The sequence below is a fragment of the Staurois parvus genome, unplaced genomic scaffold (assembly GCF_062004578.1).
Source record: "Staurois parvus isolate SC_StPar_1 unplaced genomic scaffold, SC_StPar_1.0 ptg000172l, whole genome shotgun sequence".
Classification (NCBI taxonomy): domain Eukaryota; kingdom Metazoa; phylum Chordata; class Amphibia; order Anura; family Ranidae; genus Staurois; species Staurois parvus.
This window is the reverse complement of record NW_028317968.1, coordinates 5,794,020-5,819,731: the sequence shown is the minus strand read 5'-3', so window position 1 is coordinate 5,819,731 and position 25,712 is coordinate 5,794,020. Positions and strand designations below refer to the sequence as shown.

The window sequence follows — 25,712 nt, the reverse complement described above, 5'->3', positions numbered from 1 at the left end:
ACCTGTTCACCTTTTTGGAACTCATTTAAAATTTTGCTCTGTATCAGTATATGAAATGTTTAGCGGTATTAGTTAAGATTTCATTTATAAAGTGTTTGTATTTGTTTCCAAGTCAGTTTGAGAATGTTTGTGTAATTCTTTTTGTCAGCAGGCATACAGGGCAGTATCCCAAGTGTACTACCTCCTATCATGTTGATAACATCCTACTAGCATGTTTAAAGATAAAGGCGTTAAAATAAATCATTGAAAGCTTCAGTGTTAAAATGTCAGAGTACCATCCTCTTCTTCACCTCCAGTTAAAGAGGGTATGTAAACTACAGACTGCATGTGTAAGCCTAGCTTAACAATAGTGATACACAATCGTGTATTTCAACAAGCAAGCTGCTGTCAGAGTAGGACAACAGATTTTTGTTCTCTCTCAGTGGTGAGTCCTTGGTGTACTAATGCAGAGTGGGAAAAATTGTGCAAGTGGGATATAAAGGGGTAACAGAAGGCAGTTACCCCAGAGGGAAGAAAGTATGATTCTAGACCTATGAATTGGTAAGAAATAGAAATTATTTGTTCATCTTTACTCAAATGTATGTCCTACTACAGAGAACAATATATCAGATAACAATAGATTAACTTTACTAGCAAAGACAGAATAATCTTCTGCAGAAGCTAAAGAATATACATTTCTAGAATTTGAAAGGACCTTCTTGAGGGGCTGGTAAATATAGCACTGTCTTAGATGTCAGTTTTGACTTGTGCATCTCACTCAAATGTTTGAGTTTTTAACTATGGGAGTTGTATTTTTGCCATCTGAAAATACACATTCTTAATACATTAGGAAATACATACTATCAGAATAATTTATATATCAAACCTACTTCAATGAAGAATCCAAGTACAGCAATTGTTCTTTCTGTCCCAGTAGTTGCTCCTCCAGATTCTGACCGGCCGCTGGAATCTTTTGTGTGAACTATATGAAGCTGAATCACAGAGGCAGCATTGTATTAGTGTTTTATTTCTGTTTTTCTTTTTTGTAAACAAAAAGCTTCCCAAATTTATTTAACCACTTGCCTACCAGGCACTTATACCCCCTTATTTACCAGGCCAATTTTCAGCTTTCAGCGCTGCCGCACTTTGATTGACAATTGCGCGGTCATGCAACATTGTACCCATATGAAATTTTGATAATTTTTTTCTCACAAATAGAGCTTTCTTTTGGTGGTATTTAATCGCCACTGGGCGCTTTACTTTTTGCGCTATAAATTAAAAAAGTGCAAAAAATTTGAAAAAAAAAAAAAAGTTTCTTTGTTTCTATTATAAAATTTTTCAAACAGGTAATTTTTCTCCTTCACTGATGTGCGTTGATGAGGCAGCACTGATGGGCACTGATAGGCGGCACTGATGGGCACTGATAGGCAGCACTAAAGGGCACTGATAGGCAGCACTAATGAGGTGGCAAGGATAGGCGGCACTGATAGGCAGCACTAATGAGGTGTCACGGATAGGCAGCACTAATATGCAGCACTGATAGGCGGCACTGATAGGTGACATTGATGATGGGTACTGATAGACGGCACTGACTGGCATCACTGCTGGGCACTGACTGGCGGCACTGACTGGCACAACCGCTGAGCACTGACTGGTGGCACTGACTGGCAGCACTGCTGGGCTGCACTGGTGGGTGGCACTGGTGGGCAGCACTGGTGGGTGGGCACAGGTGGGCACAGGTGGGTGGCACTGCTGGGCACAGGTAGGTGGCACTTCTGGGCACAGGTGTGTGACACTGCAGAGTGGCACAGGTGGGTGCACTGCTGGGCACAGGTGGGTGCACTGCTGGGCACAGGTGGGTGATCTGCTGGGCACAGGTGGGTGATCTGCTGGGCACAGGTGGGCGGAGGTAGTGGGCGCACTGCTGGGCACAGGTGGGCGGAACTTGTGGGTGGCACTGTTGGGCACCGATCATCAGGGCCTGATGATCGGTGCCGATCCTCGCTCTGACAACTGCCGTTTCTCGGCAGTACTTTCCTCACGATCTGACAGCGTGAGGAAAGTGCAGCCGAGAACCGGCACTTGCATTTCCCTGTGATCAGCGTGTCATTGGACACCGCTGATCACGTGGTAAAAGGCCGGTATGATTGGCCTTTTACCACATCACGTGATCAGCTGTGTCCGTAGGACACAGCGATCACGGAGATCGCCGGGTGCGCGCCCCAGAGCGCATTCTGGGGGGACGTCATATGACGTCCACCCAGAACTGGCCGGCCGCAGTGCAGCCGTCATTCGGCTATCTGCGGTCGGCAACTAGTTAAACATTTGAAAGAAACTCTAATGGCTATAAGATTAAAAATGATTATGTGTCAAGTTAGTTTATAAAATTCATATTTTATCCATAAACATAAGCAGGGTGATTTAAAGCTACAGAAAATGCTGGGATTTCTTAAAAGACAGCCTATCACTAGTTCTGTACTGGTTGACTAATCCTGTAGACTGAAGAGCTAGAGGACCTAATTTGTACTTGGAGAGAACCCTTGCTTGCCACCTGAGGACCAGAAGAGGCACATATAAAATGAAAATTAATAATAAATAAAAAAATTATGAAAACCCCCCCCATATATATATATATATATATATATATATATATATATATATATATACACACACACACACATATATATATATATATATATATACACACACTATATTGCCAAATGTATTGGGATGCCTGCCTTTACATGCACATGAACATAATGACATCCCAGTCTTGAGTTGAGTTGAGTTCAATATTGAGTTGGCCCACCCTTTGCAGCTAGAACAGTTTTAACTCTTCTGGGAAGGCTGTCCACAAGGTTTAGGAGTGTGTCTATGGGAATGTTTGACCATTCTTCCAGAAGCGCATTTGTGAGGTCAGGCATGATGTCGGACAAGAAGGCCTGGCTCACAGTCTTCGCTTTAATTCATCCCAAAGGTGTTCTGTCGGGTTGAGGTCAGGATTCTGTGCAGGCCAGTCAAATTCCTCCACCCCAAACTTACACATCCATGTCTCTATGGACCTTGCTTTGTGCACTGGTCACTAAGTGGCCAAGTCCAACCCCTGAAAAACAACCCCACACCATTATCCCCCCTCCACCACACTTTACACTTGGCACAATGCAGTCAGGCAAGTGCCGCTCTCCTGGCAACCGCCAAACCCAGACATGTCTATCAGATTGCCAGGCAGAGAAGTGTGATTCATCACTACAGAGAACACATCTCCACTCCTCTAGAGTCTAGTGGTGGTGTGCTTTACACCACTGCATTCGACGCTTTGCATTGCACTTGGTGATGTAAGCCTTTGATGCAGCTGCTCGGCCATGGAAACCCATGCCAGGAAGATCTCTACGCACTGTTGTTGTGCTAATCTCAAAGCCACACAAAGTTTGGAGGTCATTAGCTATTGACTCTGCAGACAGTTGGTGACTTCTGTGCACTGTGTGCTTCAGCATGCGCTGACCCCACTCTGTCATTTTACGTAGCCTACCACTTCGTGGCTGAGTGGCTGTTGTTCCCAGTTTCTTCATTTTGTTACAATATCACTAACAGTTGACCATGGAATATTTAGTAGCAAAACAATGTCACGCATGGACCTATTGCACAGGTGGCAACCTATCTCGGTACCATGCTTGAATTCACTGAGCTCCTAAGAGCGATGTATTCTTTCACAAATGTTTGTAGTAGCAGTCTGCATACCTAGGTGCTTGATTTTTTAATACACCTGTGGCCATGGAGGTGAGTGGAATACCTGAATTCAATGATTTGGAAGGGTGCCCCAATACTTTTGGCAATACAGTGTGTGTGTGTGTTTATATATATATATATATATATATATATATATCACCCTTCTAGTTAGGTGCTAGGATTTGTATAGATAGGATAAGTATAGTGTGTTTCTCTGCTTAACAGAGAGACTGTTAGGAAAATCTACTTGGGCTCTCTGCTTACCAGAATATTGCGATTGATTAGTTAGGTCTGCTCATGAAGCTCTGATGCTGTTTGAGTTTGTCTGAGTTCTGTCCGCCTTCTAGAAGCTATGTGAGCCTTCCACAACATGGGAATGGACTCGGCAAATGAACAACAAGAATATGGATACAGCCTTAGCCAATTGCAGGGAAGGGTGGCCCCATTGCATGCTGGGAGTGGTATTTATGTTCTGTGAGCACATGGATTCGGTGTCTTTCTCTGGAGTGGATTGCACCAAGCCAGGCTGCAGGCAGGCTTGCCTCACCTGGCACTTGCTTCCATGTGAGCCTCAGGTGGGTGCCCTGAAGGCCTAAAGTTAGAGAGAATGACCCTGGTTCTAAAGTAAGCTGACTGAGGAGAGCCATCTGCAAAAGATCTGTCTGGTATCACTGGAGAGAGTAGCTTGAAAGCTTGGAAGGAGGCAACCATTCTGTCCTTGTGCTTGTGAGTACAGACACTGAGAGTTCTCAGGGACTCTGTGTGCTTGATAGCGTGGGTCTGAGATAAAGGGAACACTGGTTAGTGTTCTGAAGAGCTTGTCCAACTGATACTACTGCAAAGGACTTTGCTCAGTTGTATTACTTCTGGACTGCCACAGTCTGCAGTAACAGGTCTGTATTTGAGGAGCTCAGCCCTGCAACTACTACTACTACAAAAGGGACTTTGCTCACTCCTAAACTACTTGTTGGAACCATTTTAAAGAGAAGTCTGCTATCTGTTTTCAGCCAGGACTTCAATGGTGCTCAATTAAGAGATCAGCTGGCTATCCTCAGTGTGAAAAGTTCTAATTTTGGAGTATCCCACTAAATCCCTTATTCCTACCCCCAGTTCTACAATAAAACTCTAAAAACAAACATCCCCTAGACTGGTCATTGAAGACAACGAGCAAGTGTGTGTGTACCTGGCTGTGGAGAATACTTTGTGCCTGGCTACAGGTTGAAGAAAGGGGGAAACCTGGGCAAAAATACAAGTAGCTCCTCCAGGGATAGCTATATATATATATATATATATATATATATATATATATTATAAACACACATAATAATTCATATTCATCTGTATAAATTACAAAAATAGAAAATTTTTGTAATATGCTTGGTTAGGAAAAACATTTTAGATATTGAATCTTTATCCAATGTCTATGGGCACACTTCCATGTCTGCCACTGTACACAGTAATGTCATATAAATTAAATTATTGCTAGGTTTTTTGCAGTAAGTAAATTATTACCGTAAGAAGAAAAAACAAGGGAAGGAAGGAGTGGAAAAGAAAGAATTTAAAATGATTCAGAAAGAAATACAGCACTAGTGTCAGGAATGGACTCAGCACTGGTGGTGGGACTCACCTGCCGTGTGGGCTGCAGTACCAGGGCTGACCAGCGGGTGCTCTCAGCAGCCAGAAGCTCACTTCTGCAATCAGCCAAACCTGGGGCTGATTGCAGAAGGGGTATTTAAGGCATGACCAGGCCTGTGATCTGGGCCTTGGTGTATGTTTTCCCATGAGCCTCTGTACCTGGTATCCTGTGTTCCTGCTTCGTTGCTGACCCTGCTTGATCCTGACCTCTGCTGACCATCTCCTGTTGAACCCCTGGCTTGCCTGACCATCCTTCTGCCTGATCCCCTGTACCGCGCAGCCCGTGAGTTACTGAACCCAGCTTGTGACCTTGACTATTCTCTGCCTGCTCCTTTGGTACCTTGCTGCCCGCACATTGCTGACCTGGCCCGTCTGACCACGCTAACTACTCTGCCATCCATCCATCCTGCACGGATCCAGCCGTCCCTGCTCACACCTTCTGCCTCTTCACATCAGGCTTTCTACCTGCACATACCTCTGGCGGATCCCTCTACCACTAGCAGGTGTACTCAGGGGCCGCGACCTGGTTCCTGTCTGCTCCAAGTCCATCCCCACCATCAAGGGCCCTGGTGAATAAGCAGACTGGGACTTAGACTCCGTGCCCTGGGGAATCCTGTCCTGGGGACCGCTAGAGGTACCACCAAACGGTCATTACAGAACCCTACGGCCGGCCTGACCGTTCCACCTCTCCAGCCCTGACTACGCCTGTGTTCCTGCACCTCCTAAGATTAGTGGAAGGTCGGTTTGCTCACTGTGCGTTTATATATATATATATCTGGGTGGCTAATAATAAACTGTATTATACTGTACCTGAGACCTGCGTTTCCCTGTGTCAGTCCACACCTTTCTGGTCATTCCTAGATTCCTGACATCACACCAAGGCCCAGATCACAGGCCTGGTCATGCCTTAAATACACCTTCTGCAATCAGCCCCAGGTTTGGCTGATTGCAGAAGTGAGCTTCTGGCTGCTGAGAGCACCCGCTGGTCAGCCCTGGTACTGCAGCCCACACGGCAGGTGAGTCCCACCACCAGTGCTGAGTCCATTCCTGACAACTAGAGATCTTCATTATTGTTCAAGTCTGGAGTTAATGAATCTTAGAGCTGGACATTCACATATGTAGCCCAGGGCTCCCGTGTTTTTAAAATTGCTTCATCTTATTGTTGATCACACTGGCAATCTTCTCGTGGATCATAATCCACAAGATATTATGTTTAGTGTAAGGTATAAAGACAGAGGGTTTTTTCCATGCTCCCGTTTTCTTGCTTTTAGCCGCAAGGAAAATAAAAGATGTCAATCTCTGCAAACTGTGAAGAGCACCAAGTATAGGTTTTTTTTTTTTTTTAACCCGTTGAAGTATAGGTTTATTTAGTAAAGCGAAATGGAGCTGTTGTTGTATACCTTGGCACGTGAAAAATTATTTTCCAAAACCCTCTGATTTTATGAGGCTCCCACTTATGTGGAGCATAGAGTTTATTCAGAGCACATCCTCAAAAACAGAACAGGGATGAGCCAAAGTACGTTTTAGCTAGGAAGGAGGGGACAAGGTACCATCTGGTAAGTACCTTCAGGTTTTTTGAATTAGGGAGATATTCAAGATACCTCAGCGGGAAGAACAAAAGCAATCATGCCATTTTTCCAAATCAAGTCAACTGACAGATTCTTGTCTCACTCCCCCATGTATGGTAATTTCAATGGAGAGTGAAGTAACAGAAGGTAGATTAGAGATACTCCACCTCTCTGGCCCTTGTCATTAGTGCACCATAAGGAGAAAGCGATAGAAATTCTGATTAGTCTGGGCACGAGGACCTTAGGAAGTGAGAAATTTGATCTTTAGAAAAATACTAGGCCTATCATTTCACCATGTAATAGAGATGAGGAAAGGCAAATTCACTGTATAACTAGGTGAAATAGAGAAAAAAGAAAAAAGAGCCTGAAAAAAGAAAATGAATGCAGCCACTACTTCTAAGTCCTCATGCACACTGGACGTTTTTACAGCTGATGTTTTTGGCTTTTGGTGTTTTTTTCTACAGCCAATAAACTCCCCAGCATGTTATCCTATGTGTCCATGTACACATAGACTGTAATCAACATTTTTTGGCTGGAACGTTTTTTGGCTGAAAAAAACCCCCAGAACTAATGGGTTTCTAGAGGAGTTTTTTAGCTGTAAAAAAACCGCTCTAACACTGAAAAACGTGGTAAAACGCGGAAAACCAGCGTTTTTAGACTTTTTGAGTAAAAAAAAAGCTAAAAGATGCTGAAAAACGCGAATGCAAAGAAAAAGGCGGAAAATGCCGCCAAACGCTAATGCAAAATGCTAAAAAACACTGAAAAACTCAAGTTAACGTGACTTTACACAGCTAATGTTACCAGCGTTATTAAAAAGTCCAGTGTGCATGGAGCCTAAGGACTGGTATGCTGCAATGTATTATATATTTATTTTTTAGTTAGATACGTTTTAAATAACAGGCATCTAAACTACTAATTTTCAACTGCTGATATTTAAACAATGACAGCAAGAGTTTAAAAAAATAGCATAAATGTGTTTTCACATCAAACCATATCTGAAAGAATCATTACAATACTTATTTCACACCAATAAGTTACATATAAACAAATACAGTTTTAGTTATGTGTAAATGGTGGAAAGTTGAATCATTCTCAGGCTGCTCATATTTCTAACGTTTTTCATTGGTGAGATCTTCCTGTTGGAGTAGACAAATCTGCCACCTCTGGGTGTGAAATATCACTTCTCCTTACAGAAAAAACAGAAAGGCCCCATTCACACAAGTGAATTTCTTTAACCACTTCATGTCCAGACACTTTCACCCCCTTCCTGTCCAGGCCAATTTTCAGCTTTCAGTGCTATCACACTTTGAATGACAATTGTGCGGTCATGCAACACTGTACCCATATGAATGTTTTAGCATTATTTGGAGACAGATAAAACTTTATTTTGGTGGTATTTATTCACCACTGGGATTTTTTTTTTGCTATATAAATGAAAAAGTCCAAAAATTTTAAAAAGTGTTTCTTATAAAATTTTGCAAATAAATAATCTTTCTTCATAAATCTTGGCCAACATGTATTCAGTTATCTTTTTAGTAAAAAAAAATAACCCAAATTAGTTTATAACCAAAAATTATAAATTTTCAAAAAATGTTTTTTACATATTTATTTTTTTTATATTATTATTTTTTTTTAACATACTGTCAACCTAGCAGTACAGTGTCACCATAGTGACACTGTACTACTTGTGGGAGGTGATGAAGATTTTTTTTTACACTGGTTGCTTTTGCACCCATAAAGGCTGTAAAAGCAATAATTTCTCCTTCTCTCTGGCTGCATTCTTGCAGCCATTGAGAAATACTGTGTGAGCTGTGATTGGTCACAGCTTGTCACATGGTACAAGGCTGTTGTGAATAGCCTTCTACCATGTGATCTCTGTGATCAATCACAGATTTCACACGTAGTAAGCAATGATGTCAGAAGTTACATCTTGCTTACTCCTATTCATGTGATCACTGATTGGCCAATCAGTGATCACATGATTGAGACCTCACACAGAGGTCCTGTACAGTGATCGGATCCTTCAGCCCCGTCGGACACAGTGGGCCCCGGATCGCGGTGCAGCGCGTTCCCAGCGAGCGCGCACAGTCCAAAATGGAGGGCACCGTTTATGAACGGCAACCCGCACCTGCACTGCCACTGTCCGGCCGTTTATATACATGGGCCGGACGGGAAGTGGTTAATGCACTGTAAAATGCACAACAATGAGTGTCTTGCAGTGCAGTGTGTTGTACTGTCATTCATTTTGAACAGCGTCCCAATGCACTAATACAACACTGCAGGAAACACATGCAGGTATACACAATCTGTGCATTGCAATGTGTTGTGTTAAGAGAAGTTAAGCATGCAGTCAGGGGCGGACTGACAACTCATAGGGCCCCCGGGCAATAGGGGATCATGGGACCCCTGTGTCCTTGCCCAGACTCAAAAAAACATGAAAAAGGTACCAGGGGCATCTCATGGGGCCCCCTACTGACCCCGGGCCCTTGGGAAGTGCCCGAGTTTCCAAATGGTCAGTCCGCCCCTGCATGCAGTATCTTTGGTGTGTTGTGGTCCTTATAAAATGAAGCTTTCTAAAGCAACACACTTAAAATGCAAATGCAGTAATCAGGGCGGACTGACAACTCACATCCCCGGGCAATAGGGGATCATGGGGCCCCTGTGTCCTCGCCCACACTCAAATCACACCCAAAAAAGCCTATGAAAGGTACCAGGGACATCTCATGGGGCCCCCTACTGACCCCGGGCCCTCGGGCAGTGCCCGAGTTCCCCAATGGTCAGTCCGCCCCTGGCAGTAATGCAGCACACTGCAAAGAATGGGAGCTAAATTCTGTTATCGCAGCCACCATGATGTAACGTGATTTAATGTGGTTAAATGAGAAAACATAACTTGAATGTGGATCAGCCTAGGTGTAAATCAGATACAAGAATCAATTAAAGATGATCCAGCTTACCAGCATTTACCTAAAACGGAAGTATCAGTTTTTGGTGCAGTAATCCTTTTAGAAAGTCTAAAACTATTTAACGACATAGAATACTATGAAATGTCTGGACCATTTCTTATGTTACATTCACAAAATACAATGTTTTGCCTTCGGATAAGGAATAGGTGAGCTAGGATTTCCTACCTCAGCCGCGTATCTTTCTCCATCTATGCTGTGCTCTGATCCAGGCATACCACTGCTACCCCAGTGAAAGTGAAGCTGCGCAGCTGTGTATGTACCAGTAAGTCCTCCTTCACTAATTTGAATTCCTTTGTTTTGCAAAGACACCTGAGCTAAAATAAAATATAAACATTACCCCAATTAAAATAATATAACAGCTATAGAACAGGCAAATGGATTAAATTGAATATCATAAAACAAGTAAAGAAAAAAAAACATTATTATAAAGCAGAATAAACACAAAAATGATATGCAACAAAAACCTTTGTTCAGTGTGCTGTAGAATCTTTTATACTGTATTATACTCTATATATACAACCTCTTCTGGTTAGTATAATGCACATATGCTTCAGCACAGCGGGTGGGTTGTAATCCTGGCTGTATAATAATATGTATCAGCTGGCTCCACTCTTCTGTACTTAGGCTGGCCATACACTATACAGGAAATTTCTTACAATTTTCTGACCAATTTCCTTTAGATTTACCTTCAACTATGTAGTGCAAGGGCCTGCTTAATTGGATACAATTGAAAGTGTTGTTTAGGTTTTTGGTAAATCTAAAGCAAAATTCTCAAGAAAATTGTATAATGTATGGGCAGCCAAAGAGCACACTCACTGGGTGCTATCAGCACAGCAACCAAGCTTTCACCACCAGTTGCTGGTCCCCATTTACGATTGAAAGTCAGTGAGCAGGGCTTCTGATCATATGACTTCTGCAACAGCCAATCACAGTGGTCATTATCAGGGAATATGCATCCCATCTTTCCAAACCTCTTAAGGGGTCAAAATTAAAATGACATACAAATCTGGTGGATATATTAAGTAGAGGCATTAGTCGTAGTATCTTACTTACTATCAGTGAAATTTTTCCTGAAATGTGTCCCTTTTTCCCCTATCAGTGGTCTGTGAGTATTGGACCCCGATAGATACATTGCCATAGTCTGATTCCAGCTAGTGGTCTGTGCCCTCTTATATTATAAAATGCTCAGGGAACCTAAAACAACTGCCTCGGGAAAGACACATGAAACCAGGGCTGCTGTTGGGAATCATGGGGCACAGTACAGCCATGAGTTAACAAAGTCAGCACCCGACAGCCAAGTGAATACTGTGACAGAGCCATCCAGCACCCGCTGTGTTCATCATAATGATGATGATCATAAGTATACAGTGGGGAGTCAGGGGACTGTACCTTCCTTCCACAGTAGCCTGAGTCAGTGTGTCCACTGTGTGCCGCCGCTTGCCTGAAGCTGTGCACTGTCACATGCCACCAGATTAGACCTCCTGTGTCCTGTCAGCAGCCTTCCCACCTCACTTAGGTCTCTCCCTTAGTCCACCGCACTTACTGAGGGAACAGTGTACAAATTAATCACTCTGCCAGGGATGGTACAAGGAGTGTGCAGTCACGGACGGAGCTATAACATGTGCAGGGCATAGTGCGGCACGGGCTTATCTGACTGAGCCCCAAAAAAGGAAACAAAATCCCTGCTCTGCTCCTACTTCCAGGACCCCTCTGTTGACCTGATAGGGCCCAGGAAAATGTAATTACACCCTGGAAAGCCAGAAGGAGCAAGGGTGTGGTTTAGTAAAAGCCTTTTATTTATTTAGCCAGAAATTAATTATAAAGCTTCCCCCCCCCCCCGTTGAGCTGATGGGGCCGGGTCTGGGTATAACAGTGCCAGGTGGTACTGTCTTATCAGTGGCCCAGCATGGAACCACTGAGCAGCACAGCGGCTAAATGGTTAGCACTTCTGCCTGGCAGTACTAGGGTCATTGGTTCAACCACAGCACCACCTGCCTGCAGTTTGCATGTTATCCCTGTGCCTGCGTGGGTTTCCTCCAGGTACACCGGTTTCCTCTCACACTCCAAAAGACATACCAGTAGGTTACCTGAATCCTGTCTAAATTGGCCCTAGTATGTGTATGTATGAATTTAAGTTAGGGACCTTAGATTGTACACCCCTTGAGGGTCAGGGACTGATGTGAATGTACAATATATATGTAAAGCGCTGCGTAAATTGATGGCACTATATAAGTACTTGAAATAAATAAACCAGCTATATCTTTTGAGAATCAAATATGTATTTCAGTAATTTAGGTCACATCTCAGCATAATAGAAGAGGGGTAGGTAATTGCTTGTAGGCTTAATGGGCATAATTGGGTCCAACTATTACTGTAGCTCAGCTAATTGAGATTGCTGATCTGTTAAAAGAATTGGGTCTCTCCCAAGATGGCAGCTTAAATCCACAAATGTAGATATTTTCAGGTCTGTAAGTGCATCTCCAGCCATAGAAAATCCATCATCAGGGCAAATGTCCAGAGCTGGTTATATATGTTTTAGATATTTTACCCAAGATTCTTTGTCACCAGATTGAGTAGAACGTTTGAGGGACCATTAGGCTGGGAATAACATCCTTCCAGTCAGTAATGTATTTAGGTTTTGTGCTGCCCTAGGCAACACAAAAAATCATTTACCCCCACGGACACCGACCAACACCCCCTCCCCTTCCCCCACCTGTGGAGAGAGCCTGACATTCCTGAAATTGACCAACAACACTCCTGCCATCCACCCGGGAGAGCCTTCCACTACCACCGCCCCCCTCCCGGCAATAGAGAAAAAGACGCTCATCTTCACAGCTCCGGGCATCCCCAGGAGCGAGAGTCAGGCTCTACATACACCATCAAGCAGCTTGCAGCCTCTCTCAAATCCCACCTGGTTCTCATAGAGATCGTGTCCCTTCTTTCATCCCTTCTTCTGGGGGGAGGTGCTGCCCCCCTAAAAACTGCCACCCTAGGCAAGTGTCTTGTTTGCTTTGTGGTAAATACACCCCTGCTTCCAGTCTGTATGTGCTGGGAAACATCCCTGTATTTTCTGAGTGGTCAGAATCATGCATAATTACAATGTTGCTGTGAAGGGCAGTGCAATATTAGACCGAGTATTCATATTAGGATTGTTATTCTGTCCTTTACACGTCATTTGGGATCATGAGCACTGCCTGAAGGCCCGGGGTCAGTAGGGGGCCCCATGAGATGCCCCTGGTACCTTTCATAGGCTTTTTTTGGGTGTGGTTTGAGTGTGAGCGAGGACACAGGGGCCCCATGATCCCCTATTGCCCGAGGGCCCCATGAGTTGTCAGTCCACCCCTGGTAAGGAGATTGAGTTTGTAATGATTACAGGAACATTTAAAGTAGAACTAAAACTTTTTTCAATTTTGGATAAAGTACAGGAGGGTTATTACCCCTGTACAGTTTAGTTATTTGCCATCTGTGTCCCCAGGGGGATATTTACCTCCACTTCCTGTCCCATAGCCAAAACAAGAAGTGAAAGAAAATCCCTCTAAAATGAGGAGATCCTTGACTGGTACCAGGGTAACCAGAAGTTGCATCCCCATTGGAAAATATCCACACTAGTCCTGTTCTGAGGAAAACCCAAAATTTAGGATTTTCTTTCACTTTCACTGATAATGGTAAACAGGACTAATAGAGATGGTGAATCTCCCTAACAGGGCATAAACAGCAGTAAAAACTTGACAAGTGTACTAATCCTTCCCAGTCTATCCAAAGCTAAAAAAAAAAATGATGGCTTTAGTTATACTTTAAGCATGCATTTTTTCTTTTCTTTTCCATAAAAACATATATTACCACATCAAATTATAACACAGGTCAACACACATGGTGTGTTAGACCTGTTCCTGGGAATATCTGACCCGCTGATTCCAAAAATGGCACCTATTTTTCCTAGTTTTTGAGATACACCATAAATGCCATATATCACTCTTCACTCCAGGAACCTGTTGAAAATCAGGATATTTTATTGCTTTATTGTGCCTTTCTGTTTTATTTCATCTCCTTGTAGCATGAAAGAAACACATGAAAAAGTAGACATAACCTCTACAGTGTTCAGTCTGCAAAAATTAAATGATATGAGTGGCAATATACACACACCTCCTTTATGATCAGAACTATAAGAATAAAAGTAAAATGCCACACATCTACAACCCCACAAAGCAGCAAAACTCACCAAAACTCATCATAACTATAATACTAATAATATTGTAAACATTAGAATCCAATGTTTCCGATGTAAAATTACAGATGGAAGTATGTAAACACTCTCACTATATCTGCCAAACTAGGCAACAGAAGAGCAAGCTGATCAGCAAGATCTTTTCAAAAACTGATGAAAAAGTTCTGTAAATTCAACCATATATAGGAAACAAGAGCTGACTCAGTCTAGCCAACGCTAGAATCAGTGCCCCAAATAACCCCAAGAACAGGTCTAAAAAGGAAGGCACCAAGAGAAAAGCGCAAATTAAATACGGTCCAATTGACTTAACCTTTCATTACAGGCTAAAGATGATATCTGATGTAACACACTTCACTTTCCTGCTGCAGTCTGTAGATAAATGTCCTTCAACATAATACTAAGGGTATGTGAATGGACATTCACTTTGGAAAAGGGAATACCTGGAGCAGACTATTAGCTCCTAACTCTAGGGAAAAAAAAATCCCAATGTGACTCCAACCGCCTATCTAGACATTTGTAAGAAAGAAAAAAAGAAATGCTTCTAAGTGCTTCTGTCCCATCCATGATGCCTCTTTCAGGACTAGAATGGGGAGATCAAAAGCTGCACTCTAGGCCAGCTAACTGATCTTCTTGCTGCCCTCGCATTATGGCATTATGTTGTCACCACTGAAAGCCTTTAGGACCCTGTGAGCACTCCTTAGGATACTGTGAGAGCCCTGTAATGACACTACTGGCAGCAAATGTGCAGTCTCATATCAGCAGGAAGCAATGTATACACTGCAGCACTACAGACCAGAAGAAAGCGGACTTGGGACAGGTGTGTAATCAAAGATTTTAGTTTTATTTTAACTGGCGATGAGATTTTTAAAGCCTGCGTTCACACTTTTGCGGTATATTGCATGTGATTCGCCGAGAAACCGCACTGCATTCCTGTGCAAATCACATGCGAATTCTGTGCTGTGCGATTTTGTACGGTTCCAATTGCACCACATCTGCACCAAAAAGGTGCAGGACCCTTTTTTGGTACGCACTAGATTCGGACTGGATGGGTATTCACACCCATGCGATCCGATTCTGCACATCGCACCGCGTTTTGAGAACCGATTTCGGGGTGTTGTTAACTTAACATACATACCAGCAGCGGTTCGCACGAACGGGGTGCGATTGTGATGCAGTAAAGCCTGACAGTCAAATGTAGTCTTTCCAGGAGCTTCCCATAAGCTAAAGCATGTGATTTGTAATATTGTACTCAGCCTTCTGTGTGTCACTTGTTTTTTTGTGAGTTTCAATATGGAAAGAACAGTACTGTTTATCTACAAATACATTGCAGGGAAACTTACCTGAATGGCCATTGTTAGCTATTTCCACATCATATGCAGCATCATAGCCAATAAAATGAAAGGGATTTAGATCATTTTTAAAATCAGCATGTTTCGTAACAATGTTTATTGGAGATTGTTCTTTTCCACCACACGAGCCCCTTGCTGGCCATTCTCTTGGTCCTGTTTGTAAAGAAAAATACAATACAAAACAAAAAGTCACATGGGTTACTATAGCCACAATTCAATAAAAAAATACATGCTCGGTATGCTCTGTTATAATAAATTATCAGGAGACATTTGAAAAAGAACTGTAAACTTAAAAATCTAGCTTTTCTGTCAACCTTACTTTTCGATTTAACTAGGTTATCAGAATTGCTGACTAGAGCTTAGATCTGGGACACCTAGTCTTCTCACTGCTGTGGCACGCCCATGACCAAAAAGGGAGATTTCAAATTCATTGACTATGGGTCAAAGAGTAAAAGGGACCTCTATCATCCATTATACTCTATGAATTTGCTTCATCTACATCTTGATGAGAAGGCTGGAGTGTGGGGGGAGAGGGCTAGTTTTAAAAAGTAGAGTTATGCAGGCCATAGATGGTCCGAAAAACAAAACATCAGTCGTTCTGTTGCCACCAATGATTGCGAAAATCGGCCGTTTTTTGCTAATTTTCCAGCATGACCGATAAAAGAAATGAGGAGGAACCGTGAAAATCGACCGATGCCATTGCCCCACTATCAGTGCGAAAATCAGCCGATTATTCTTTCGGACGAAAAATCGGCCGATAAACAAACAGTCTATGGCCTGCATTACTCGAATTCAAGTTCTGCTATGAGATATAACTATGGTGCATTAACATGACTTAAATATATAAAGGTGCATCTCAACAAATTAGAATATCATCAAAAAGTTAATTTATTTCAGTAATTCAATTCAAAAAGTTAAACTCATATATTATATAGATGCATTACACACAGAGTGATATATTCCAAGCATTTCTTTCTTTTAATTTTGATGATTATGTCTTACAGGTAGTGAAAACCCAAAGTATCTCAGAAAATTAGAATATTGTGAAATAGTTCAATATTGTAAACTCGTATGGTGTCACACTCCAATCAGCTAATTAACTCAGAACACCTGTAAAGGTTTCCCGAGCCTTTAAATGATCTCTCAGTCTGGTTCAGTAGGTTACACAATCATGGGGAAGACTGCTGACTTGACAATTATCCAGAAGACTGAAGACGTGCAGTTCATTTTGTTCGTACAAATTTTCCATTATTCAGAGAGTCGGATGTATCCGAATCCTGAATTACAACAGTAACGAATTTAAACGAATCTGAAATAACGAAACAAAATTCATGCAAAATTCAAATCGATTTAAATTCGTTCCGAGGGCACATTCATAAGTCTAATTTGTTCGTAAGTCCAACAAAGTCAGCACTTGCAACCAATGACTGTGAGCACTGATCAGTGTGTTCCGGTGAACACAAAGCCACGGCATGGGAGATCGCCGCACTAACATCACTTGCATTACAACGATCTCTCTTTTATTTTTTTTGTTTAGCCCACTGAGTGTGTGTATTCAGCTTTACATGACTGGACATGCAAACAATGTTCATATCTTTGAAAGATCGAAAGTTGATCATTTGTACGTAGGGGACTTACTGTACTTTTCACTTGCCCTAAAATGTTATGCAAAGTAATTTCATGGATTGTCATTCTTGAGGGAATGAGGCTTCAGGATCTAATTTCTATGAAAACCTGATAGATAAAAAATATATTTCCAGAGTTCCAAGCTCTGCCTCCTTTCCATAGTCACTATTATTTGGTCAACCACAAGCTAGGTGCTTATTTTCCTGTTTAGTCTTTCTTTTATTTATGTCTCTATAAATAATATTATTCATATGACCTACAAAACCTGGAAAAATGCGAAGGTGTTAACAAACAAAAGATAGTAGACACTCATTAGAAAATAAATCCATCCTTAATGCAAATATGAATAATGATGTTGTTAATCTCTACGAATATAAAGTTTGTACACATTTTCATTTGGGGTAACCCCCAACAACTCACCCCTGCTTCTCCATGTCTAATAAGGAAGTGGCATAATGGTCAATTTACAAAACTATACCACATGTGTTATGTGCTTTACTTTGTGTTATTTTCTTTATCTGCATTAAAATATCAAATCAGATAGCTTTCAAATATGATAATTTCACATTAACATTGCAAGCAACACATGTGATTTTCAAATCATGCTGGATTTTAACACTTGTTAACATAAAAAGGCATGTAAAAGTCAGTTCACAGGTTATTTCTCCTTAAAATAATATTAGCTTCTGCCTTGTCATAACTTTGAGGTTGTATGGGGTGTCTATTGAGGAGAGTGGGAAATTAACTCCATGTCTAATAAGGAAGTGGGATAATGGTCAATTCACAAAACTATACCACATGTGTTATGTGCTTTACTTTGTGTTATTTTCTTTATCTGCATTAAAATATCAAATCAGATAGTTTTCAAATAAGATAATTTTACATTAACATTGCAAGCACCACATGTGATTTTCAAATCATGCTAGATTTTAACACTTGTTAACGTAAAAAGGCGTGTAAAAGTCAGTTCATAGGTTATTTCTCCTTAAAATAATACTAGCTTCTGCCTTGTCATAGCTTTGAGGTTGTATGGGGTGTCTATTGAGGAGAGCGGGAAATTAACTATAGTCATCTTCCCGCCAGCACTGCAGTGTCCTAGAGTTCTCTACCAGTCACTGACATCTTCGGCCAGATTGCTTCTGGGTACCAATCTCAATCCATTTTTATTGGCAGGGCCAAAATGATGTCACTCCCACGCATGCATGGGAGATTAATTTATTTCGGCATTGCCAAATTGTATACTGAGCTGTGCTTGCGGGCAGGTAAGAAACTTTAATGCAGAAAAGACACAGTTGTGCATTAAAATCTTGCCCATTCACAAATTGTTTTGTACTAAATTTCCACTTTAAGCTTTAAAGAATTCTTAATACTTCAATATTCTTTTAATGGGAAAAAACCCAGAATCCATACCAATGGCATATTTTTGTTTGGGTCATGAACATTTTTTATTGGAAAATTACTAAGGGATATAATAAAGAATGCAGTTACAAATCACTGATGCATCTTGTCTGATGAACTGACCCTAAAATCCCATTCTTAATACTATATGGGATTCATTAATATATACTGTACAACCATAGGTTACAAACCTCGGGGCTGGCCTATGTTGTCATTCACACCAGGAAACTTGCTGGATATCAGACTGTTTGCTAAAAATATCTCCCTTTCAGTGTGTTAAAAAGATGGCAAATATCTTTTCTGAATTTTATACATCCTTCCAGTGGAAGGATAGTGCACATTTGCTAGTGTATGTCTTAAAATTGATTTAGGGAGAACTGATAAGTTGAACATTTTATTTAATAACATGCTACAAACAACATGGCTGGAGGTCATGGATACTGTAAGCACAGAAGATTTGACACCTTAAGTAACAACCATCAGCTGGGATCATCTCTTTAACACCCACAATGTACATGTTTCATGGAGCCAACATGGCCTGGAATATTGTGATAATGAGTAAATGACCTAATGACTCTTCATAATGATGATCAGGGAGGAAAAAAAAAAGAAGATAAGGTAATGTTTGTAAGCTCGAAAGAGCAGGGCCCTCGATCCCCTCATGTTTTGCATTGTATTGGTATTGTTCTGTCATATGTTCTGTCCCCCTTTGTAATGTACAGCGCTGAGCAAACCATTGGCGCTTTATAAATACTGTATAATAATAATAATAATAATGTCATAATGCATATGCATCGCATACTAGGACATTATGAGAGACTTCCCTGAGAACGAAGACCTACAGCAATCACCACTGCAGAGGATTCCATCTTCACCTGGTTTTCCTTCCAGGTTCCCAGGCTGCGTCCACTTGAATGGCCGAAGCAGCGATGATGTCACCCCTGCTCATGTGCACAGCTCTGATGGAACAGCACGCATATGTTATTCCTTCAGAGCACATGCACCAGTGATGTCAATGGCTGCAGGGACACTGAATATTTCCCAAATGGTGCAGGTTTAGGATATATTCATTTTTCCTACATGTAGGCTATATTATAAGCTTACCTATAGATAAAAGTATAAAAAATGAGTTCACTACCACTCTAATATTATTTGGAATGCCATGTACATTGCATTGACGATTATTTGTCTCATATCTTTATATAGTTGTTTATAGCTCATAGCCACATTATAGAGTCTATGGTATAGAGCTGTCATAAACTGCAATGTACTATTCTATAGCATATTGCATTACATGATTAACCTTTTGCTGACTGCATAACTTACATATACGGTGGCAGAGCGGCTCTGCCACTGTTATTTGTTACTGCACAAGCCAGATTGACCGCTGGGACCCGCTGATCGGCTCAGGGATTCACAGACAGAGCTCTGTGATGGTAAACATTACAGAACTCTGTATAGTGACAGATGATCTTGTTGTTTTTTTTCATTCCCTGCTAAGCAGGGGAAAAAATAACAAGATCCCTTAGTAAAATCAGTACACAGTACACACATTAACACTTCCTAAGGACACAGTTAACCCTTTGATTGACCCAGATGTTAACCCCTTCCTACTAGTGTCATTAGTACAGTGGCAGTGCATATTATTAGCACTGAACACTGTATTAGTGTCACTGGTGATGTCAGTGTCAGTTAGTGTCAGACTGCCCACCGCACTATCACAGTCCCACTATAGGTTGCCGATTGCCACCATTACTAGTATAAAAATAAATAAAAATGCCAGTATATATACTGTCATTTGTGGACTCTATAACTTTCATACAAACCAATTAATATACACTTATTGGGATTTTTTTTTACCAAAGACATGTAGAAGAAATCCATTTTGGCCTAAAATGTATGAAAAAGTCTGATTTTTTGTTTTTATTTTTATTGGATATGTTTTGTAGCAAAATTAAAAAAATTGTTTGTTTTTTTTCAAAATGTTTGGTCTTTTTTTGTTTTTATAACAAAAACATTAAAAACCCAATAGTGATCAAATACCACCAAAAGAAAGCTCTATTTGTGTAAAAATATTATATAAATTTTATTTAGGTACAGTGTTGTATAACTACGTAATTGTCAGTTAAAGTAGCACAGTGCAAAAAATGGCCTGGTCATGAAGGGGGGTAAATCCTTTGGAGGGCAAGTGGTTAATTGCTGTGTAATAGTAGCATGGTGTCTAGTCTTAGGCACTGAAATATTCAGAAACACAAAACAGCAGCCCTGATGTGACCTACCCTTTTAACTCTGGTTGGATGGATTAGTTTATATAGTAATGCAATAGATAATAGTGCCTTTTTACCTTGACAGTTGTGGCCAGATGACTTTTGGATTTCATAACACCATGATTCGCCTGCAAGAGAAAAAGATAAAAAAAATAGATCAAAACACAACAGTAACAACTTCCAAGATAGATGCATTTGCCGGGCCGGTGCTAAACTCGTTTGCGCCCTAGGCGAGACCAGCGACCTGTCCCCCCCCAATACATAAATAAATAAAACAATAGAAAATATTAAATTAAAAAAACATGAAAATGCTACATTTCTTTAATTTTGCAAAAATAAGTGCCATAAGGTGCCACCAGTACCAAGACAAAATATATAATAAACAAATATAAATGAACTATATTAACCAATCAGACAGAGAAACAATAAAAAGAAAGAGTTACAAAAATCCACAGTGGCCAGCAGCCGCCAACCGGCTTGCAGTAATTGACTTAGTCTGAGAGTAACACTGTGGAACACTGCTACACTGGCCCCAGACACCCGGCATCTTCCTCTGTCCTTTCTTCCTCCCCCTCTGCTGCCCCTCCCCCCAGGTGAGGGATCATTCATGATGTGGTGGTGTCCCAGAAGATCAATCAGCATCCGCTCCCCTCACCCTGACTATTCTCTGCCCCCTTCCTCCTCCTGTCACCTCCGTGACCTGTCATATTCCTATGCGCGGCTCACTTCTGATGGCTGCTGCCGGGGTGTGGAGTCCAGGCTGTGGCTCCCAGTGGGGACCGCTTCCCTCTCATACACATTGGGCCCCGATCATCCTATTCACATAGGGTTAACCCTGAAACCAGCACACACTACTGTCTATTGATTGGCTCCAGCTGTGTAGAAGAAGGCAGAGCCAGCACTGGACAAGCCCTATTCGGTCAATAGCCGCCTCCCTGTTACAGTGTGTGTACCGGAGATGTACAGACCGATTCTCTCATCAGAGACTGCTGAACGCCTGTGATCCTAGGCTAATGTCATCACTTCCCATCCTGGGGGGAGCCGACACTTTGCTGCTACATGGAATACTGTCATGTACATATATATACTATAGAGGTAGTATTATTCAGTAGATACTATATTTATAGATAGAAATTTAAAGCTGAGCTTTTCCTCCTTTCACTAAAGATCACTCCAACATACAGCAGTGCGTGCTATTATGGAATCATCTTACATTCATTAGTTAACCACATGCTGCCCAGCCACTGTATAAATACGGCGGCAGGGCGGCACGGCTGGGCAAAACCACGTTTTAAAATGTGTGTTTTGTAAACAGGTAAGGGGCGCGCGCGAGGCGCGACACCGCCCTACCTGTCGCGCCGATCACAGCTGCGGATGTCAGTCGCCGGGTCACAGCCGGTTGTTACCGGCTATGTCCCGGCGATCGGCGGCAATCGCTGACAGAGAGCACAGCTGCACTAGCTGTGCTTTCTGTCAGTTCCCTGACAGCTCCAGGACAAGCTGATCGGGACAGAAGAGTTTCTCTCTCCCGATCAGCGGTGTCCCGTGCAGTACACACCCCCGCCCCCTAGTAAAACACTCCCCTCACACAGTTAACCCCTTCCCTGAAAAATAAACTTAACCCCTTCCTCCCCAGTGCCATTATTACAGTGTCAGTGTTTTTTTTTTGCACTGATCACTGTATTGGTGTCACTGGGGATGTCAGTGACCCCAAGTCAGTACCCCCCAATGTCAGAATGTCCGCCGCAGTCCCGCCATAAGTCGTTGATCGCCGCCATAAGTCACTGATCGCTGCCATAAGTCGCTGATCGTCACCATTACTAGTATAAAAAAAAACCTAAAAATCCCAGTATCTTTCCCGCCATTTGTAAACACTATAACTTTCACGTAAACCAATTAATTTACACGTATTGGGTTTTTTTTTTTAAGCAAAGACATGTCGCAGAATGCATTTTGGCAGAAATTTATGACTAAATTTGATTTTTACATTTTTTTTTCACTGGACATGTTTTATAGCAAAAAGTCCAAAATATTGTTTTTTTCCTCAAAATTGTAAGCCTTTTTTTTATAGCGCAAAAAATAAAACCGCACAGGCGATCAAATACCACCGAAAGAAAGCTCAATTTGTGGGGAAAAAAAGGATGTAAATTTCATTTATGTACCGTATTGCATGACTGCGCAATTGTCCGTTAAACTAGAGCAGCGCTGTATAGCGAAAAAATGGCATAAATTGCAGTATCTATACCATAGTTTGTAGACGCTATAACTTTCACACAAAGCAATCAATATACACTTATTGGGATTTTTTTTACCAAAAACATGTAGCAGAATACATTTTGGCCTAAATTTATAACCAACATTGAGTTTAATATATATTTTTTATAGCTGAAAGTAAAAAATATTGTTTTTCTTCAAAATTATTGGCCTTTTTTTGTTTATAGTGTGAAAAATAAAAAGCGCACAGGTGATCAAATACCACCGAAAGAAAGCTCTATTTGTGTGAAAAAATTTTGTTTGGGTGCAGCATTGCATGACCGCGCAATTATCAGTTGAATTAGTGCAGCACCGAGTAGCAAAAAGAGGCCTGGTCATTAAGGGGGGTAAATCCTCAGGAGCTCAAGTGGTTAAATAAACATGTTTTTGCTTTTGCCTACAGTTACTATTTTTCCACACCCTGGTTGAGAGAGGTGCTGGTGATAAAACCAGGGCCTCTTAGCTGCATCCTGGGAAGTTCTTGTCATGTTCCAAGAGGCAAACCCAGAGTTCTGGAGAGAGCTCCAGAAACTAAAAGGGAAATGGATTAATTGTCCATAAAATGGCCACCATAAAAAGAATGGGCACCTGCTGCTGCTTCATTGTAGAGTCAGCAAAAGAGTGTGTTTTTGACCCTGCTGCATAGCTGTTGTAATGTAGGTTGGTGATCTGGCTGTGCTGTCTGGCTGGAGTGCCAGGATCACAGAACTGACTGCACAGAATCACAAACCTTTTTGGAACTAAATTAGATAATGTGCATGTTTCAGGGAGCTTTTAACAGGGTGGTGTTCAGTTTTATTATGCTTAGGTCCCCCTGCAGTCTTTGCCTCATCTCTTCTTGGGAAGAAGGTAGAAGGCTCAGGGCATGACACATCATGTTTTGTTTTCTTTTTTTTTTTCAACTAACATAGTATTTAGTTGGTGGAGTTCATCCACAAGGATTCCCAGCTCCATACAACTGCCTTAAAATGGAGCTCCACCCAAAAGGGGAAGTTCTGCTTTAAGCCTTTGTCCACGCTCCCCATTAAGGATTGGTACTTTTGGGGAGTGGGTACCCGAATTTGACAGGTACCAGCTTCCACTTCCGCTGCGATCGCCTAGGCGATCGGAAGTGGACGTTGTCCCCCCCTCCCTCCCCGTAGTCTTCTTGAACACATGACAGGTCCCAGAAGACTACGGGGCCAGTCACAAAGCGTAGCGTTTCTCGCGCATGCACAGTGGGCACCTGGCTGTGAAGCCGCAAGCTGTCACAGCCGGATACCCACACTGAAGATGCCAGCGCCAGGGAGAGAAGACAGCCAGTGAAACCAGTGGTGGTGAGGACACCGTGAAACCGAGGGACAGGTAAGTGTCTGTATTTTTAAAAGTCAGCAGCTACAGTTTTTGTAGCTGCTGACTTTTATTTTTATTTTTATTTTTTTTAGGTGGAACTCCGCCTTAATCATTCCAAACCCAGATCATGTTGTCACAATCACCTAACACATGTTCCAGGAGGCAGACCTGGAGTTCTAGGCAGACTTCCAGGAAGTAAAGGAGAAGTATTCTTTTGATTTTAGTGAAAATGGTCTCATAAAATGAAATTAGGCATACAAAGAATAAAACACCTGTCATTATCGTAGTATGTGTTCGTAGATTGCCTTTTCTAAACATTTCTAAAGATGCCTTTCTTGAAATTTTGTATGATGATGGCAAACTTTCTCTTAACCAACAGGAAGAAAAAGCAACCACATCTCTTAGTAAAAGCAGAACACATTACACATTGTTAGGCACACAGTTAACCCTTTGATTGCCCCGAGATGTTAACCCCTTCCCAGCCAGTGTCATTAGTACAGTGACAATGAGGGAGATTTACTAAAACTGGAGCACACAAAATCTGGTGCAGCTGAGCATAGTAACCAATCAGCTTCTAACTTCAGTTTTTTCAATTAAGCTTTGACAATAAAACCTGGAGCCTTGGAGAAGTCCTGGAGACGAGCATGGGAGTAGGAGACAAGGGAGCTAAAGAGCAGGAGGTCTTGCGAGGAGCGGAGAGGACGGTTTGGGTGATATTTAGAGACAAGATTGCTGATGCAACCCTAATATTGCTGCATTTTGTTGCAGCACACAGGAAGGCAGGGCCATGGATAAGGGGGTACCACCAGTCCTCCTGTAGGGGGCCCAGGCCAGCAGGGGGGCCCAGGCAGCTGGGTGAATAAGATGTATGCAGGAAGGTTGATCAGAACAGCGGAGGGGCGATTACTGGAACCGATCCCCTGTATGGCTCTTTCTGCAGCAGCTGAATTCTTCTCTCCCTCCCGTCGGCTTTCAGCTGCTGCAGAGAGAGCCATACAGGGGATCGGTTGCAGTAATTGCCCTGCATCATCTTCCTTGTGCATCATATGTTTCCCCCTGCTGCCCAGGCCCCCCTGTGTGCCCCCCCCCCCCCCCCCCCAGTGCTGCCAGATTCCCTCCTTTCCTTTCCAGCTGCAGGCACTAGGACAATAGGATCCTTCAGGATGGAAAGTGGGGGATTTTTCCAGTAAATATGTCTCATTTACCAGCCCCTTCCTTTCCTGAATGAACATAATGAGTGATCAGTACCGATCACTCACTTAATTCGGAACTGCAGTATAGCAAGCTGTGTTTTTTTTTGCGGGGGTGCCTGTCAGGTTAGCTGTATGGGCCCCCGTGGTTTCTAACAGCAACCCTGCAGGAAGGCATTGCCTATCACTATACAGCAGCAC

The 25,712-nt window shown here is 42.1% G+C and overlaps 1 protein-coding gene across 1 annotated transcript in view; it reads right to left on the bottom strand.

The window, feature by feature from the left end:
• The window catches only part of CA4 (carbonic anhydrase 4), a 66,479-nt gene that overhangs the window by 20,718 nt on the left and 20,049 nt on the right, over positions 1-25,712 (bottom strand). The window contains exons 2-5 of the mRNA XM_089676624.1: positions 20,814-20,864; positions 15,437-15,598; positions 10,037-10,185; positions 870-971 (exon numbers count right to left, since the gene is read on the bottom strand). Coding sequence (XP_089532750.1) covers positions 870-971; positions 10,037-10,185; positions 15,437-15,598; positions 20,814-20,864 — 464 coding nt within the window. The remainder of the gene's footprint in view (positions 1-869; positions 972-10,036; positions 10,186-15,436; positions 15,599-20,813; positions 20,865-25,712) is intronic.